The 21,124-nt window shown below is 32.0% G+C and overlaps 1 protein-coding gene across 1 annotated transcript in view; it reads right to left on the bottom strand.

Annotated features, from left to right (window-relative positions):
* The window catches only part of LOC129969406 (probable RNA-binding protein 19), a 70,800-nt gene that overhangs the window by 17,416 nt on the left and 32,260 nt on the right, over positions 1–21,124 (bottom strand). The window contains exon 27 of the mRNA XM_056083969.1: positions 15,902–16,028. Within this exon, the coding sequence (XP_055939944.1) occupies positions 15,902–16,028 (127 nt within the window). The remainder of the gene's footprint in view (positions 1–15,901; positions 16,029–21,124) is intronic.

Raw genomic sequence — 21,124 nt, forward strand, 5'->3', positions numbered from 1 at the left:
ATAAAAGCACTCCCACATACCCATAAAAAATGTTCACAGCTGAAATGTAATAACATCCATAAGAATTTGTTGAATTTCATGAAATTCTTCTAAACCCTCTCCAGAAATTCATAAAATTCATCTCCAAATATATACATATTAGTTTATATAACCGCCATTGTTCTTGATTAAGATCCTTTCACGCATACTTGTATATAAAATATTATTATATACAAAACTCTATTATCGTCTGAATTTTTTAACCTCTCACTACGTGAATGACTTAAAACTTATCAATTTGGTTAACCGATATCAAACTTTCATCTGTGTGCATAAATTCAACTATAAAAAAGCTCCTCTACTATAGCAATATGTTTAAACAAGTCGATATAACATAAGTTTTGACTTTCTTTAAATATTTCTGGCTGAAAATGAGTATGGTGTTCAGGCATTTCTGTAAAATGCCAAAAGTCAAAAGTCGCCCAAACGAATACTTCATTTTTTTTTTATTTATTTATCTTTTTTAAAATATAAAATAACTATAGTAAAATCTTCTAAAATTGCTTCAAATGCTTTCTCAAATTCTTTGCTTTTCCCCCTGAAATTCAGCATGGTCTTCAAATTTTTTGCAATCAGCCAAAAGGCACAAATTTCTTCCAACGATTACTTTAATTAAAAAAAATAAATAACTGCAGCAAAAGCTTCTAAAATCGCTTCCATACTATAAACAACGTGTTCAAACAATTCGATATTGAATAACTTTTGTTTCCCCTACCCGCTCCCCTTTTTTTTTCTGCTTTAGCCATTTCATTCTAAAAGGGAGCATGATGTTCACGATTTCTGCAATCTGCCAAAAGTAGAAAATTCCTCCAAGCGATTGCTTGATTTTTTTACGCAATAGCTGTTGTAAAGGCTTAGAAACGGGGGGGGGGGAGATACTGGACAAGTATTTATATCAGCGCAACAACAACACAAAGAATCTTCATTGGATATTCCTGTCATGCAGAGGTTGCGCCCGGGGCACCATCATTGGCCGCCGATGATTGTCCGAGCACTGATGTGATGTCCATCAGAGGTGGAGAGTCGCCTTTCCCAAGGGGCGGAACCGGGAACAAAAAAAAAAGAAGTCACGCCTAAATGAAACTGCCAGGCGACGGGCTCAATGATTTAAATTGAATTCTGGCTGGCTGGAATTACTGGAATTAATAACCGGCGAGCATTTATTTTATTAAAGATAACGGAAAAGAATTTAATAGAAAGTTTACGCAACTGAATAATAGTGCACTAAAATTATAACCGAAGAAAAAAACATTTGAACATCTTCGGAAGAATATTAGTAAAGCTGCAGATAGTGATTTAAAACATCGAATGAAAATTTCTATGGCAACCATGGAAATCAATTCCGCAGAAAATATGATATAGTAATCAGCACTAGTGAAACAAGTTTTAAATGATAACTAGGGATAAATTCCAAAATAATTATGCAATTAAAATATTATATAAAATATTAATAATGGAGCACTAAAATTATAACCGAAAACAACAACAACAACATTTGAACATTTTCGAAAAAATATTAGTAAAGTTGTAGTTGCAATTTAAAGCATGGAATGAAGTTAACAGAGTAAACATCTATGGCAATCATGGAAACCCATTCCATAGAAAATGTGATATAGTAACCAGTATTGGAGAAACAAGTTTTAAATGATCTACAATCATAAATTCCAAAATAATTAGGGCAATTGAAATATAATACATCTATAAAATATTAATAATGGAGCACTAAAATTATAACCAAAAAATATTTTAACGACTTTGGAAGAATACTAGTTCAAGTAGCTGGTTGCGGTTCAAACCGTCGAATGAGTAAACAACTATGGCAATTCATTCTGTAGAAAATATGTTAGTAGTCAGCAAGTTTTAAAAGATATCTAGAGTTAAATTCCGCAAGAATTAGTGCAATTAAAATATCATATATATCATCTCTTTCACACGCCCTTTTCTCAAATGTAAAAAGTGGAATAAAGCAAGCGATTGCTAAAAATTTACATTTGATGGATGGCATAAAAAAAATATACGTCTGTAAAATAAGCCTAATTTCTCAAAATCGTGGGTTATAAAGTGCAATTTTGACATGGAACGTCAATATTTAAAGTAAATGATCTCATGCAAGACCTGCTTCTTCCCCCCCTCTAAATTGATAAAATCTTCCTCAATAAATCATCCTCTCCTCCACCAATATCTCATATCCTTTAACAACACTTTAAAATGTCTTTTATTCTTTGAATTTTTTTCCCCATAAAAAAAAATACATGTGGTTCATTGGACAGTTTCGCACAGCTTTTACGCAAGATTCAACCTAATAAATCATCCTCTTCTCCTCCAATATTTCATATCCTTCAAAGTTTATTAACAAAATTTTAAAATGTATCTTATTCTCTGGATCTTTCTCTTTTTTTACATAAAGAAATGAGTTGTTCATTGGGCAGTTTCATATAGTATTTACACAAATTCGACCGACTGCGGATGAACTAAAATATATTTATAGCAACACATAACGCTTCCACTAATCAAGAAAAAATTCTTAAGCAAGCTAGCACTATGACAGCATTTGAAAGAAACTAGAAGGAAAAGTCAACCTTGATCAAGTGTTTATGAAAAGAAACTTTTCTCATACAGAACGATTACAATAAGTTATATATATTTTTTATATGTAAGCTATATACATTTGATTACAATAAGTTATAATATTTTTCAAAAGGTTGCACTATGACTCTGAATGTATATTATGATAAAGATTCACTGCAGCACCATATCATGGGTTTTAGCATTCGTTTAAATCAGCAAGAAGGCGTCGGTGGCTGTTTGCCAACACAAGTGTCAAAAGAGTTTAACATGCAAAAGACTTCAGACGAAAAGTAAGAATAAAATATTTCAAAGTCGCTTCACTTTTAAAAACTAATCCCGACAAAAAGCAACCGCCACCAGACATGATACGAACGAGCATTTCCAACAACGAATTCTGATTCAGCACTTAGGAAGTAAATGCGGGGCAAAAGATAGAAAAGAATGATGGATTCGCTGTGCAATTTGTTTGTGTCTGGAATAATCAACATGCTTCCGGAACTGGAGGGGGGACGATTTGTCAGGCCCTAACGAGTGCGCCAACTAATGATGTGAAGTGCCCTTGATTTGCAGGGACATGCCAGCAGTCGGGAAGTGAGCAGGCATTTGGCAGGAAGACCCCGGAAGATGGCTGAGTTGGAAGATCAAAGGTTTCGAGTACGATGTACAACGATAATCCAGGAAAAATGCCTTTGAGTTAAGAATGATATGTGTTAATTATATGCTGTATTGTGCAAAAGTTGTGGAGGCATCTATAATTGGTTCAAAGACCATATTTTGGGCCATTTGCATCAAATACTATGATCTGAAATTGCAATATATGCTGGTCAAGCATTTTATTTTCTTATACTAGATTATTGAAGCCAATGTAACTGAGAAACTGTAAAAGATTATCTGGTAGATAGATCCTAGTATGACCCTCGTCAACGCTGAAATACTTGTCAGAAACAATTCAGATTCAGACAATCATTCAAGGCGCAGAAAATCATTAAGTCATATACAACAAATGTATGACCTACGATCTTCTGCTGTTTGAGTGACGGTATGTTTTATAAATTATTGACTGATATACCAGGTGTTGTATAAAATTAAATTATTTTCATGCTAATATTCTTTTAATGCAAAAATTATTTGTGCATAAAATATTATAAAATACAAATCCCTTTCATCGTCTGGAAACGGTTTTTAATTAAATAAATGTCAATATCGATTTTTTGAATTGATATTGAAATATCAATATTGATATTGAAAATTAGTTCACAAATAAGGAAGAAAGATTTTAATAAATGTTTTTAGATAATTATTTAAATTGTTAATTTTCCATTAGTGAAAAGCATGAAAATGAACTAAATTATTACAATGGTACTAGCCGAATATTAATTAATTATAAATGCGACTAGAATAATATTCTAAAATTAATTTAAGAAATATTTGAATTAATTTTGAATAAGTTCGATTATACGGCTTTTATAATTAAATATAAGCACACAATTAAATAAATTTCAAAATACCGCAAAGGTTTCGAGAACTCAGTGCCCCAAAAGTTACAGACCCACGAGGCCTGCTTGCTTTGATTATTTTAAAATCTGGACCTGATTAATTGTCATAAATATAAATTTCTCGCACCAATAAGTACTTCCAAATATGGAAATAATTTCATATAAAATCGAATATTTTCAAATATTTGTAAAATTCAGAAATCACAGAGTCATTGAATTTTGCCTTCAAATCTGAGCAGTATTAAATCTCGAATATCTTCCTTTGCATAAAGAGATACCATTCCATATTTATGGGAAAAAAATCTCTAAATAAATTTTTATGGAACAAGGATTTAAAATTTTGAAATCTTATATATTCAATCCTAAAGCTTATGATTATCGATGTTACGCTGCTCGAAATCGATCACTGGTCTATTATTAATAATTATTATCAATTAGGAATTTTGAATATTAAGCTAAGAAATGTAATTAAAAATTTTGTAACATTGTATTACGTTTGCTGAATCACAAACATACAACTTTGATCGAAATATTTCCAATAGCTTATTTGTTTATTAACTACCTTTGGGGACCAGCTAGTTCATCCGGAAATAGTGATTGTCTTTTTCTCAAATCAAGTCTTTTATGCTTAATATCCATAATTATCCCAAGAAAAGACTTTCAGCCTCAAATATTGATTGTCTTTTTCTCAAATCAAATCTTTTATGCTTAATATTCATAATTATCCCAAGAAAACATTTTCAGCATCAAATATTGATTGTCTTTTTCTCAAATCAAATTTTTTATGCTTGATATTCATAATTATCCCAAGAAAACACTTTCAGCATCAAATATTGATTGTCTTTTTCTCAAATCAAATCTTTTATGCTTGATATTCATAATTATCCCAAGAAAACACTTTCAGCATCAAATATTGATTGTCTTTTCCTCAAATCAAATCTTTTATGCTTAATATTCATAATTATCCCAAGAAAACACTTTCAGCATCAAATATTGATTGTCCTTTTCTCAAATCAAATTTTTTATGTTTGATATTCATAATTATCCCAATAAAACACTTTCAGCCTCAAATATTGATTGTCTTTTTCTCAAATCAAATCTTTTATGCTTGATATTCATAATTATCCCAAGAAAACACTTTCAGCATCAAATATTGATTGTCTTTTTCTCAAATCAAATCTTTTATGTTTGATATTCATAATTATCCCAATAAAACACTTTCAGCCTCAAATATTGATTGTCTTTTCCTCAAATCAAATTTTTTATGCTTGATATTCATAATTATCCCAAGAAAACACTTTCAGCATCAAATATTGATTGTCTTTTCCTCAAATCAAATCTTTTATGCTTAATATTCATAATTATCCCAAGAAAACACTTTCAGCATCAAATATTGATTGTCTTTTTCTCAAATCAAATTTTTATGCTTAATATTGATGATTATCCCAAGAAAATATTTTAGCATCAAGTAGTCACATCAAAGTCGTTTTATTTTAATAGGTTTACACCTTTTCATTGTGTAAATGAATCATTCCAGAAAAATCTAATGGCATCATAGTACTATCATAAATTGTACGATAATCTATCTACTAATTTTCGAGTACTGTAACTTCGCTTTCTTATTTTTCATGTAAACTGCGCAGATATTAAACAAAATCCTTCTACCTTAATTTTCAACATTGGAAGACAATCAACGGTTTGATATTTGATACAGCAACCAGAACGACTTGAATTTCAGTTTAACAATGAAATTCTTTGTTGAAAATCATGCAAAAAATGTTTTTAAAAAAACTTCCAAAATTCAGGAAAAGTTTGCGCGACAATTAAACCGACATCACTAAAGAGATATTTTTTTTAAAAAAATGATATAAAAATCTATTTTCCGCAATAATATTTTTGGGGGTTATAACCTGGAATGCCAAAATTTTGCTTCACTTTTAATTGATTAAAATTTCACAACAAAACCCTGCGAGATGCACATTTATACTTTCTAAAGTATATCTGTTCCAAATTTAGTAACTCTAAAGTATAAAAGAGACTTTCTTGCAGAGTGCCAACATGCACATACAGGCAAACACATACACACATTCATCCTTATTATAAGCCGAGGCAGAGATATCTGCAACAGAGTTCGTCACTTTCTCCTATTGAGTTACTCGCATTTCAAACCCAAACCCAGACGAGAATGGTTCCCAAGAAGAAAAAACATTCCTTCTAGTGTCTGTGTAAACAAAACAAAGACGATTTGAAATCTCGGGTGACTTTAAGGATGATGCAGTGCTGTGCGTTCTCATGGCGAGGGTAGGTAGCACAGGCAACTATAAATCAAAATGTCAAATGGGCCGATTTTTTTTCCTTCCACGTGCTACCGAAGAGCAGACCACATCCCACACCCTCTTTGCATTCCAGACAGAGTTACCCAACAGAATCCGATACCGTGACAAGGGATGGGAGTTTTGATAGAGGAGGACCAAATACCAGAAGCTGCCATGATGTAGTATGCCGTGTTAATTACTTTCCGCTACCACGGGATTGCATCATTAGACAACATCTGGGAAGGAGAATCGCTGCTGTCAGAGAAGGAGAGCACAGTGACGCTCCTTCGGAGGAGACAAGGCGCGAAGACGATCATGAGATTTTAAAGAATGGAGAATTAAAATGAATATCTGATTTTTATTGAGAAATCAGCTAGAAGGATTTCAAACATATCTATACTAATAATAAAAATAAATGTATGTGTATGTGCATGTTGGCTCTTTACAGCCCAGATCCTTTAAAATACAGCTATCAAATTTGGTATGTATATAACTTGAAATTTGGGAATGCGTATATAGGAGAGACTTTTTTAAAAATTAGAATTAGAATTTTAATTAATTAAAAAATAAAGATGAATTCTGGCATTTTTACCATGATGACTTTAAAAAAATATTATGGCACAGAAATGAATTTTACACCATATCAAAATCAAAATAAAAAATGTCTTTTTAACGGCCATGCCATTTTTTTCCTGAATTTTTGCAATTTTTTAAAAATTTATTATGACTTATTTAGTTACTTTTGCTTTATTTTCAACAATAGATTACATTGTTCAAACTGTTTGAATTTCATTATTCAAAATGTTTTAATTGTTTCATCAACATTTTTATCACATGATTTTTTTTCAACCGTTAAAAGTCAAGAAAGAAGGATTCTGTTTAAAATTTGTGCAGTTTACAAAACAGATAAAAATGGTGAAATTCAAGAGATAGAAGAACCAGATATTTACGTTTTAGCGATCTAATGTCGTATGATTAATTTCCATTAAAAAAATTAACGTAGACAACAAACAAGCGATAAGACAATTAAAATAACACGAATTTAATAACTGACAATTTGAGGGACTCACGAACATTTAGTTACATCCCAACTCGATTGATTGAATTTGACTTGATTGCTTTATTGAACTATCGATTTGATTAAAATTAAATTAATATCCCCGGAGAACTAGCTGGTTACGAAAAATGTCCAATTCGTAATATAGTTAAAATGATAATGATACTTTATATCTGCACGTGCAAAAGCAGATAAACAGATAGACAACTGCTCACATTTTGGAAGCCCCAAAAATTTAGGGGATCACGAGGCCTCGAATTTCTTTAAAAAAAGAAATGAAGAATTTCAAATAAATTCACAATTTTCTTGGGATAATAATATTGATATCTTAATTCTGTGTCTCTTAACAAGATTCTTTTTTTTTTTTTTTACATTCGCATATGCAGGGCCGGATTATTAAACAGGCACCTGCTTAGAGGACCTCTTAAATTTGGGAGATCACGACGACTCAAGTTTATTTTTTTTCTATCTTATTTTAAAGATTATTTTAATCCAACCCTTTTATTTAATTAGTATTTATTATTTAATTATTCAAATTAAATTGAAATATGGATTAAATTTTAAAATATTATTTTTAAGGATTTTTTCAAGCTTTCAAATTTTTTTGTGAAGCAATATGGTTTTATCTTTATTTTTGCAGTTAAGTGATGATTTCCAAATCAAAAGGCAAACATTTTATTATCATACTTGACTGTAGTATTTTTTATTTTTATTTTTCAGTTTCAAATTCCTTTATACTTTTTTTTTTTTTCGCATGTAAAATACTGAAACCAATCCTTTTGAAGGTAACTGCTTATAAACAAGTTATATTATATATGTCAGTTTATTATATTATTTATTGCTTAAAAACTGCACATATTAAAATTAAATTAAATTCATTAAAAAAATCTGATTTAAAAGTTGAAGAGGGAAACGAGAAGGTGTGTGTGTGTGGAGCGAAATTCAAAACGCCTATAGTTTTTTAGTTTAGTTATATTAACGTCCCGTTTTAAAGCAACACTAGGGCTATTTTGAGACGGACCTCGTCATTTTGAACCGCGATCAGGTGACGAGGACGACACCTGAGCTGGCACCCCTCTCTCCACATCACACCACACCAACGGGGGGACGTTTGGCCCTGACGGATGTATCGTGCAACAGATCCCCTTACACGGCGGTTCTTCGGTGCAATGGGGTCTCGAACCTGAAACCCTACGGCTCAAAAGCCGAGACCTTACCACCAGACCACCGCGGCCAATGCCTATAGGATTCTCATAAAATTAATATAATCCTTTTCATATGCGAAATATACACGGAATTTCGAGAAATCAATGAAGTCAAAGCATTTTTATAATAGTATCTAATGCTTTCCAAATGCATGTGAATATGGCAACCGAAAAATACAGAAGTAGAACGATGAAATTGGTATATGGTTCCTTACACAAAAACTCTTCTTCCGTATCAAGTTTTGTATAAAATTCGTAGACATGTACAGTTTTTTTCATAACACATTTTTCATTTCCTTCTTTATGCTAACAGATTAGACAAAAAGCGTAATATTTCAGAAGCTTATTTAGCATGTAAATTACCATTCAAAACGCAAATATAAACATATTTAGTTATTGCAAATATTAACACGAGCGCAGCCACTCTATCTAATAAAGAAATTAAATGTATTATTATAAAAAATTTCAAAAAATAATTATATTCGTAGAAGGAATAAAATTGCTGACATGACATTCAATGAACACATCATTCTTTTGAAGTTTATATGATATAAAAAAAAATCGTTTACTATATTTTAAAAATTTAGAATATTTTACTAGCAAAGAAAAGAAAAATAAGTAAAAGGTAACTGGTGGTTTTCATCTCTGTATTTTATAAATTTGCCATTTTGAAAAATTTTGGATAATAAAATAATTATTGAAATAATATTATGACACAGCACATTTGTATAATTTACGCTATGTTATGGATTACATCAAGCAAGGAAAAAAAAAAAAAATCGCAAATCATAATTCTTTACTCAATTATTTTTGCAGATTTTTGTTTCATTTTGTAGTATTTTAAAGGCCTTTCAAAGTACAAATATTATTTAATTTAAAACTTCAGTTAATTTTTTTTAAACATTGAATTATTTCAAGATTTTATCCATGTGTTAGCAAATATTAGGTAGATTCCTATAGGAAGACAACCTATTGCAATGGTTCTCATAACAAGACTTTCGGAAAAGTTCTTCACCGATTCCCTACAGACCAAAACCACCCTTCGTCCAAAAGTATATATATATATATATATATATAATGCGTATAACGCCAGCTCATAGTATCTTCTGAACAGGATAACTAGAGTTTTGTTTGGATTTTAACTGGCTTGGAATATGTTGTAAGCAATGTAGTTCGTAGATGGACCATCTAGCTCAAAGAGGGTGGAAACGGTGAGATGTTATGAGAGGAAATTTTCATAATATTGAAGATAGAAAAATAAATCCAATTAAATAAATTGGCGCCTCATTAACCTAAATTTGACTGTTTTTAACATGAACAATTTATATTGCCAAATAGTAACACAGATGTAAAGGATTCTTTCTACCTTTGCCTTCCAGCTTGCTGAGAGGAATTGTTTAAATTGCAACCATTGACCCAATTTTGCATCATTTTACTATACATTAACTTCAGGATTTTTTTTCATCGACAATAATACAGAATTTAAAGTAAACTTCCGACCAACAATAATAAACTGGCGCTTCAGAAAGGAGAGCCTGTAACGGATATTTTCCATAGATTAACACATACTTGATGGATGGGTATTTTGTTTTCCAAGAAAGAGAGAAAGTATACGAAAATTCCAAAAATAAATAATTCTTTCAAAACAAACCCCCAGAATGCGGATGCAGAAAAGTTTTCGCCACCCCCTCATTGCGACACGCCCCTCCTATGCGAAATGGGAGGGATTCAGACCAGAGAACGGGGCGTACCGGATACAACAATATCCGAGTAAACAAAAAGGAATGTTATGATAAAACATATTTCTGAGTTGTGAAGATGGTGAAAGATTTCTTGCAATCTATCATCAGAAAGTTTATTTTTGGAAACTTTAAGGAGGTTCTAGAAACAAACAATTGAACTGGGACTCGGAAAAAAGAGCACAATTTGGGTTAAAAGAGTCAATTCGTGCTCAGATAAACATAAAGTAATAGGTATCCATTCAAATGGAAAGTTCTAATGTTATTGGTATTTTTGAATATATAATAAACTTAGTAACTTAAATTATGTATCAGAATTATATATATATACTAATTAGTTATAAATACTAAGTTAAAAGAAGAAAAAAAAATCAAAATTAAACCAAATAAAATAAAAATCCGGCCTGCAGTCTTTCTCAAGGGTTACCCTCAGGCTAATACAACTTATATTTTAAAGAACACGGGGAAAAAGGAATTAAATAAAAGAATGCTAGCTTTCGCGAAAAAAAAAAAAAAAAAAAAAAAAAATAGGACTTGCTCTCTAAACTATCCTTATTTGTTCCCAACAGTTAAATTTCATTAAAAAAAAAACTCATTAAAATTCAGATTTGTGACTTGTAGCATTGGCAGTTATAATTACTATACGGGAAAACATTTCTTTAAATACTTAAAAATTATCGTAGACAAAATCAAAGGTGAAAACTTTATAATTAGTTGTAACGAAGACGTTTTGGACTTTCTTAAAGATAACAACATTAATAAACTTAATGCTTATGATTTCGAAAATTTATACACAAATCTGCCTTATGAAAAATTAATAAATGTCTGTACTTTTATATATGACGAATATTAAAATGAAAGTGTTATCACTAAAAATAACTGGCTAGAATTATGTAATTTTAATATTACTGAAAATTACGTGTTTAATGGAATTAATTTTTATAAACAAGTAAAGGGGAACAACTTTCTCAAGTGCTTTAGCAATATTTTCCAACATTACCATGAGAAAAAAATAATTACATATAATTTAATAAACGGTTGGAGGCATATTGATGACTTACTTTTCATAAACTTAGATAATACCAATATTACGACTAACTGCTATCCAAAAGATTTAATTCTAACAGAAACAAATAAAAATCAACTTGAAGCTACCTTTCTGGATTTAAAAATCGAAACTGTTAATGATAAAACAATAGTTGGTATCTACGATAAAAGGGATGAATTCAACTTTAAAATAAAGAAACTTCCTAATTACCATTCTAATCTAAACTCTAAAATTTTCAAAAATTTAATTTTCTCACAATTTACAGGATAAAAAGAGTTTGTAATAACAAAATTTCCTATATTGAAGCAACAAATAATCTCATTAAAAATTTAACTAATAATGAATTTCCTAGAAACTACTGCATTATCGATATTTTAATAAAAAAAAGAGATGATTTGGTATTAATCCTTGGCCTAAAATAAAAATAGTCTTCCCATTGCATATTAACTTACTCAATAGATGGCAGCGAGACCCTCCAATTATTTATTAACTTGAATATCCTAAGCATAATCTGAATAAGACGCGGGGTACAAGAAAGAACATGATGGGACACTTTTGGTAAAAATGTTTTTGCCTGCTGCTGGTATGTTCTTTCCTTTTTGTTTTCATAATTGGTTATGATAGTTCTTATATAGTTTATTTTATGTTATTGTATTTTTTGCTTAATTGGTGTTCGCATTCTTTTATAATTTATTGTTTTGTTTTATTTCTGTAAAAAATGGTGTATCCCTTAGACCTTAATTTCAGGAGATCAATACTGTTGGACTGAAGTCAGATTCCTCACAGAAAAAATCCCTTATTTTGAATCCCTGCCTGAGGGTGACCCTTGAGAAAGTCTTCAGGCCGGATTCTTATTTTATTTGGTTTAATTTTGATTCTACTTTTTTTTTTCCTTTTAACTTGATAGTTGTTACTAATTAGACTAGATTCATCTGTGTTTTAGTAGTAGCTGCATTTGAGCTCTCTAAATATAATGGCGCCTTTTCTACTTATTTACTTTTTTTAGTTTGGTTCCGAAATAATTTTTTAGTTTCGTTTCCGAAATAATTTAAATTTAGATTGTTTCAGAAATAGGTTTTAATTTCATAATGCTTATATTTTTGATTACTTATATATATAGGTAGTTATCAAAATAATGGAAACACCTGTGAATAAGAGGGATATTTTTGAATGCGCTTAGTAAGGATTAAAATATAATAATAACCAGCAGTTTTTTTTTTTTTTTCCTTTTTTATAAATAGCAATGAATATATTTTGGTAGTACGTGTCAGCTTTATTGAATTTTTTTGGATTGGCTTTTTGGCAGCTTGGATTTTTTTTTTTTTTTTTTTTTCAAAAGCGTAAAATGTCGGACCTCTCAGATTTCCAAAGAGGCCAAATTGTACGAACTCGTCTAGCTGCAGCAAGTGTGACCGAAACATCCCAACTTTTAGGCGTTTCTAGCGGTACGGTGTCTAAAGTCTTGACAGCATGCACACAGCGCGGCAAAGTAAAATAGTGGACGGAAAGAGAAGCTCAGTCCAAGAGACCTATGGGTGTTGAAGCGGATTGTAATGTCTAAAAAGCGAACAACTGCAGCAAAAATGGCCCCAGGGTTCAACTAAATTCAAACATTTTGACAAAAATTCCACTTATTGACAAGCAAGCGAAGTATCACAATGTTTTAGTTCCGCTCCACAGTCTGTGATGGGAGGAAGGTACTGTCTCAAATACAGAATCCGCTTTCCTTCCAGAAATATAAATGTTTCGAAGTAAATGTTTTTTGATTATTTCTGTTTCATTCTTTTATTCCCACTCATGAAGATTTACGCTACTGTGATTGAATAATAACAATAATAATAAACAGGGGAAGAAATTTTTACGACATAACACACTTCATCTGTTAAAATTCATCTATATAAAATAAAAAAATAAAGTTATACAGAAAGACATTAAGACGCAATATAATATCGATTACAAATCCCGACGGCAACAATGCAATGGCCGACTCAATATATAAGTTGTCAGCAATGGGTGAAGATCATGCACTCTATAGAATGCATACGCTAGACATAAAATTAATATTTTCATTTCATATTTTATGTATTTAAGAAATATGTAGAATAAAGAGCGGCAAATCTTTGAGACGAGAGACAAAACTTACCTGATAGCAATTTAAAGAGTTCAAAATATTTTTACCAACAGCGAAATTTAAAATAATATAAATAAATCATAACATTAATTATACGTATTGCTACAAATCTGTAATTTTGCTTCCCAGTACGAATAGTGTCATCGTAAGAAAGACCGTTGTACGATCTGTCCTCTGCATGTTGAGCGGGGGCCGCGTCAATGACCTCAGAGCTTGGCGACAAACTTGGCAATCATTTGGCGGTTACGTGATGAATTTGGCGACTTTGGCGACAAAATGGATCATACTGGAAAGTCCGAGAAGTCTCACGATCCATCCAGTAGGAACCGAGATACACCCAGTTACGTCCTGATTGGTTTGGAAGATTCTAGCCCCACCACCCGGAAATATAAAAGACAGGCACTCTCAAGCTGCGGGGAAGTCGTGTGTGAGTGTAGTCGGAGTCGCCGACAAGTAAAGATTTTTGGAAGATTAGACAGCAAGCAAGCTGCTGAACTAGCGATTAAATGCGCTGCGTTATTACGATTGATTGGCGGTATTTGTAAAAAAAATTTTTGTAACAGTATCTTTAACTATTTAATAACCTTAATCAAACTTTCATTAAATTAAGAAAAATGACAAAAAAAAAATTGCTTTTGTTTGTTTTAAATAAAACGAAGAAAGCATGAATTTCTTCAAACAGCTTCTGAATACTTACGATACGAATAATTGATTACAATTTAAGGCAGCAATTTAAGTACGCATCAGTCATTTAGATCTTAAAATTTATATTTAACTGAACTCATACAAAAAAAAAAAAAAAAAAATGTCAATTTAAAGATACAAAGAAATTTGCCTAATTCAAAACTGATGTGTTCACATCCCTCCAAAAACCGCTTTATGCAAAAGTTCAAATTTACCCGCTCCAGTCAAATTATTTTTTAGTTTTAAAAAATCATTAATGTTTTTTTCTTATTTCAACTAGATTAATTATTCAAAATATTTTTCATCAATATTTTCATATTGTCAGCTAGGAACATGCAAACACAGTATGAGAGTAAGTGCTTCATCTGTTAATTGCTAAAGGCAAATGTTAAATGGCATCACTGAAACATTTTTTTTCGCAACACATATTTGTTAACAGCATCAGCAAAAGCAGATTTTTAAAATTCACTCACTTAAATTCAAAAAACAATGTTCCACCTTTCCTTTTATAGACACATTCCCAAATATATTAACAACATTCGATTCAAGGTTCGATTTCCCAATGCGTAGAAGGTATATAACAGTGGAGATATTTTTTTTTTTTTTTTTTTTTTGCATAAATGAACAATTCTGCTCCATTCAATTACAGCGTGTGACATGATACAGTGTGCGGTTCCCAATGACGGATGGCCGGCCACTTCGTAAACGATCCTCCAAACTCCCCGTTTCCTCAAAACGGCATACTAAATTCAGTATGCTATTTAATGTAACTGGACATTTATTCGATGATTTCTTTCACCATGCAGAACTTAAGCAATCCTTTAGTCGTGGATTCATCGTTCTTATAAAAAAGCTTAACCACTAATGCTCGCTGGCATAACGATAGCATGCTGCTAGATCGAATGGTGGATCCATTGCCAGCCTTGCGTTTTATAGCTATTCTGATTTGCATAAACTGTCTCGGTTTGACGTGTGAACACCATCTATTATTAATTTTTGAATCATTTCTTTAATGGGGGGGGGGGGGGGTCCAAAGATCTTTTGAACATAATCTCGTATACCACAATTTTTTTTGAGCACTACTTTTTTTTCCTACCCCATCATGATTTTTTTGAAATTTGCACGACTTTAAGGCGCACCTACGTTGTAGTCATATCTTACAAGATAGGTTTGGTTTGGATATATTAACGTTCCGTTCGAAGCAACACTAGGGCTATTTTGGGACGGACCTCGTCATTTTGAACCACGGTCAGATGACGAGGACGACACCTGAGCTGGCACCCCCTTCTCCACACCACACCACATCAGCAGGAGGACGTTTGGTCTTGACGGATTTAACGTGCAACAGACCCCCTTACAAGACGGTTCTTCGGTGGAATCGTGTCACGAACCTGAAACCCTCCGGTTCCGGAGCCGAGACCTTACTACCAGGCCACCGCGGCCCTCTTACAAGAAAGGATGACAGAAGGAATTCTTCAATACAAATTTAAATTACTAATACCGATTTAAATCCATTAAAAACATGCACCATAATAAAAACTGACGTCAAAATGAAAACTGCCAATCTCACTTCTTAAGCAAAATCGTTTGCAGATTGTAAAATATATAACAAAACTTACAGTCAACATAGGTCTTCGCCGTTCTTTTCCTGAGTTCTTCTACATCTTCAGAAGCTGGATTAGCCCATTCCAGAACGAGACGCCGACCGAAGAAATGGGTGCTGTGACACAGAGTATTGAATGCTCGCTGAAATGAAAGAACGCACTATGTAAATTAAAATTGTTAGTAGACCATCTTTCAGAATGGCAGACTTTCCTCGTGCTGTAATGCCATTAGGTCAGCATATACTGAATTTTTATTAGATGAATTTCAGATTTAGTTTATCTTTTATAACTGTAAGATACGTTGTATAATAGATGGAAACAGAAGATATTAAGATATTCGACCGAAATCTATAAAGTTTTTACAATTGAATTGAGGTATTGAGTAAGTCATTAATTTATTTAATACAATCGAAACAGAGTGAGATATCTCATAAGTAAATGTTCGTGCGTAGGTATTGCGGAATTGCAGCACACCTTATTTTCCCAAGAAATAAATATTATCATTAATTTATTTAATTTTGCAAGCGATATCTAATTTCACCAACAATCCACTAGCATTCCTTTTAAAGTTTTCAATGCTCAAAGGGAAAACGGTATGCCTATTTTCGTAGGCAGAAAATTTCCAGAGTGCTAGTTTCTGCTTCTGCGCAGTAACAAAGCACATGCATTCCATTCCATAGTTTGAAAAAATGAAGCTGCTTACGGAAGAAAAATATACTACTATTGCGCATGCGTAGTAACAAAAAGCTCTGCAGTTCGTGATGGGAAGAAATTACTGTGGGAAATGCAGTATTTTCTTCCTTTCCACAGAGGGAAGAACCAGATTTTAAATGCTTTTGTGCCACTAGTTTCATTTTTTCCTTTCGCGAGACAGAAGTATAAATATAAAACCAGCGGGCGTGGTCTCACAAAAACTTTCTCACACATTCTCTAATAAATTTATCATGCCAGAGGACGCCTTGCGTAACATTGGAGTACAATAGTTACGAAATAACTTATGACATAAATTTAGGATCCTTGGCAATTTATTTGGCGATTAATCCCAGGCATGCTTCAACAGTATACAAAAATCAAAAGTGTGCTTCAGACACGTTTTTCTCAACCGATTGAAACAAAAAAATTGTCACAGAATTATACTTGTAGCCATAAATTTTCATACCAAATTTGATATATTTAAGTAATTGTTTTTTGAACTATCGAGTTCACATGTTTCTGAAAGCACAGACGGACGGACAGCCAACCCGTTGTTGGATTCGGCTCAAATGTTGACAGGTGTCTACATTACAAATGTTAAATCTGTGTACCAAATTTCATTCATTAAGCTCTCTTCATTTAGTAGTTATCGTGTAAACTTAACTTCAGGAACAGGCGGACTTCATCTGAACAGATTTTACTCAAACTTTGATAGAAATCTGCAAATCTTGTATAAAGACTGTTGTAAAAGATATACATACCGTGACACGAAAATCGTTGGATGCAGCAGAAAATAGACTAAGCTTCTACCTTCAGAAATCGCGAGATTAACACTTGGAGAGTTAATTAACTAATTTAAATTAAATTTTAAAATTGAGGACACAGAATTTTCTTTTCTTCATATTTACACCATATTAAAAAATAATTATGGAAGTTAATTCAGAATAACTTTCTTCCACCATGGACGAAATGGATCTCTGTGGATGAGCAAGAAGCAGCAATTCAGTCTCGAGACGAGGGAGGAAAAATAAATATTTCCATTTTTATTCTGGTGTGACTGAGCTCTGAAAATGAAAACTACTAATAAAATCGTTGAATAAAATCCAGACGAATCTTCTTATTTTTAAACCTGAAGGCGAATATTTTGCAGCTATCCGAATGATAATACAACAGCCTTTTGATAACTATAGCTATTTCACCATATATCTGTTACAAAAATATGTGCAGAAAAAGAACAGAACAAACGAGGAGAGTAAAGTTTTCCTATATCCATATCCTCCAACATTGGTCACCCAGTCATCCGTAGCCCTTATTACAGATATATTACATACTAGCTTTTACCCACGACTTCGCACGCGTGGAAATAGATTGGAATTTATAGCATCAATGGCGTTATCGTTTGTTACTCCTGCGCATGCGTGAATTTTCAACGCCAATTGGGGCAACACAAATGATGAATTTTCTACGCCAGTTGGGGTAACGCAATATAGATTATAAATTTTCAATTTCCTTTATTCTGTTTTATTTTAATTCAAAAGTACTTCAGAATGAATCTGAAAGATCGATTCATAAACAATGTTTCATTTTAAATGTTCGAACACTAAGAAAATAAACAGAATCGTTTGAAATAATAGTCAAAATCATGTTAAGCCTAATCTCATTGGCGTGGGGAAAAAAAAAAAAAAAAAAAAAAAAAAAAAAAAACCCTGAAGCTTTACTCATTTGGCGATTTTTTTTGGGGAAAATTAGTTTTGAATTAATAAACAATTAACCACTCAATTAAACGGAATAAATAGAAGCCTGTCTCCTATTCCAGACTATAATCAATCTCTCAGCTAAATTTCATCTAATTCTGTTCGGCCGTTCTGGCATGATTGACTAACAAACATCCATCCATCCAAAACTTTCACATTTATAATAGTAGTATAGATTACGAATATCACAAATTATTGAAGAATAGATACTTCCAAAGAATTTTAGAAGAATTTAAATATTTTTTTTGCACAAAATTATTTAACAAACATTTATTATTGACTAAATATATTAGTGAAATAATCTTACTTAAAAAACACAAACAATACGACTTTGTTGATTAAATAAATTAACACTGTTAGACACTAACCACCAGGATTGATATGAGCGAAGATTCGGAAAAAAGGTATTTTTGGCGAGGTATTTTTTATAAAGTATTTAAATTTTTTTTTATTTTTTATTTTATTATTATTATTATTTTTGTAGTTTTCCGTTGTTTTTCACAGTATATCCGCAACTCCCCAGTTTCCACAATTTCCGTAGCAAAATATTCAATAACTGTTGGAGGGTACGCATATCTAAATTAATGGAATACTTTAAGCTTTTCTTTTCTTCTAGAAATTAATTTTATCCCTTTAGAATATTGGCATAATAATCGGACATAATGAACTTTGGAAAATGACATTTATTTGGAGAATGATCACAATAATTACAAAAGAAGGAAAAAAAAAAAAAAATCAGAGGGAGTGGTTTTCCTAAAACTTCCTCTTATACTCTTTAATAAAACACTGGCGTACAATAATTACGAAATATTACACTTTGACGTGAATTTGGCATTTTTACTGAAGCTATCGTGCCATTCTTGGCGAGTTATTTGGCGATTATGTCATGCGGATAATAGCACCCGCTGTGCTTTAGATATGTTCTTCTCAACCGACTGAAGTAAAAATTGGACACAAAGTCGCATTTGTAGTCACAAAATACCATATAAAAATTTGATATATTTAAGTCATTGTGATTTTGAATTACAAGTATAGATCAACAGACAGTTGGATTTGGCTGAAAATTTGATAAGTGTCTTCACTATAGATGAAAAATCTGTATACCGAATTTTATATATCTAGCTCTTTCCATTTTGTAATTATCGTGTTAACTTTTATTTGGACAAACGAACTTCTTCTGAATAGAATTTACATAAAATTTGATAGAAATTCGCAAATTTGTTGTAAAGATTGAATACCAAATTTCAGACGTCTAGCTCAAAGCGTTTTTGAATTATCTTCATCAAAGACAGACGGATATTTTCCAAAAATGTGTTTTTCGAACTCAGGAAGGCCAGAAACGTGAAGATTCGTCAAAATCTGGAGTTCGAATTTATTTATTTTTTGGCGATTATTATACTTTTTCTATACTTAGTACACGGGAAAGTAAAAAGAAATAAATATATTAATTAAAGGAAAATTCTAATTCATAACATGCTAACTGAACATTGCAGACAATGCTAACGATCATCGGTTATGAAACCAACCAGATCAAGCTTGACTTAATTTATTTATATTTAAGTTCTGTTTCATACCAACACTTGGGTTATTTTGGGATGAACCTTGTAATTCTGAACTGTGTTCAAATAAATTTAGATGTACCAGATCTGGCTAAAATATGGTTCTGTGATGGAATCGAGTACACTTAATCTAGAACCCTCTTCCTAAAAGGTTCAATAAATACTATGGATTCTATATGAGAAAACATTATAATAGCGAATATTTATAGACATTTTGAAAACTTATTTTACATCAAAGGACAGCACAATAAGTCTGAAATGAATAAATTCAAGTTGAGTTAAGTTGTAATTGATATGTTGTATAAATCAAATTCGAGCTCAACCAGATCAAGAAAAATACAGTAGGGCCAAAGTTTGGTTCAGTTTTGTTGTTGTTGTTTCTAATGGCTCTTGTATAGACAAGCCCACTGACTTTAAGAAGCCATTTGTTGTTTAAGCCAAGGGTATGTCGCCATCTAGGGCCAAAAGAACGACTTTGCTGCACACAAGTCACAACCCTTTTTACGGGGCGGACTTCATTCACGCATTTCATTCACTCATCTACAGGTCGTAATTTAAACCTGAATCAGAGAACGATCACCCCTGATCCAGTACCCCCAGAAGTATTACTCTCGACATGGAGGACTTTGTGACCACAACAGATTTATACGCGCGTCAGCCACCATGCACGCGGGGAGTCTTCGGCCGGCGGGGTTCGAACTCGCAACCTAAGGGAAGCGAATCCAACGCCCTACCAATTAGGCTATCCCGGCTTATTTGATTCACATTTTGTGGGTAGTTTCGGATTCTCTTGGATTACTAATAAAGATAAACATATGTCTGTGTGTTACCATTCTACAAGCTAGACCGTGCGACCTACAACAGGGCTGGTATAGTCGATTGGGCCCGCTGTTCTGAAGTCATATTGTAAAAGAATATGTTGACTCTCAGCTCAGTACAATGCTGTTGTTGGATAAAGCTGGAGTAATACACTGGATGCATTTTCAGAAGATGCAAAATTGAGAAAGAATTTAAGGACTACATTTATTTAAAAAAATTTACTTTGTAGCAAGTCTATTTCTACTACTAATAAAGATGAATGGATGTTGGCGCTTTACAGACTAGATTGTATGTTCTACAACTGCCAAACTAAGTACTTTGAAGGGTGAGAATTAATACCATAAAGCGATTTTTTTTTTAAAATTTTAATCAATTAAAAATTAATAATAGAAAATTTTTTTGTGTTATTATAC

This window comes from Argiope bruennichi, chromosome 5 (genome assembly GCF_947563725.1).
Source record: "Argiope bruennichi chromosome 5, qqArgBrue1.1, whole genome shotgun sequence".
Taxonomy (NCBI): Eukaryota; Metazoa; Arthropoda; class Arachnida; order Araneae; family Araneidae; genus Argiope; species Argiope bruennichi.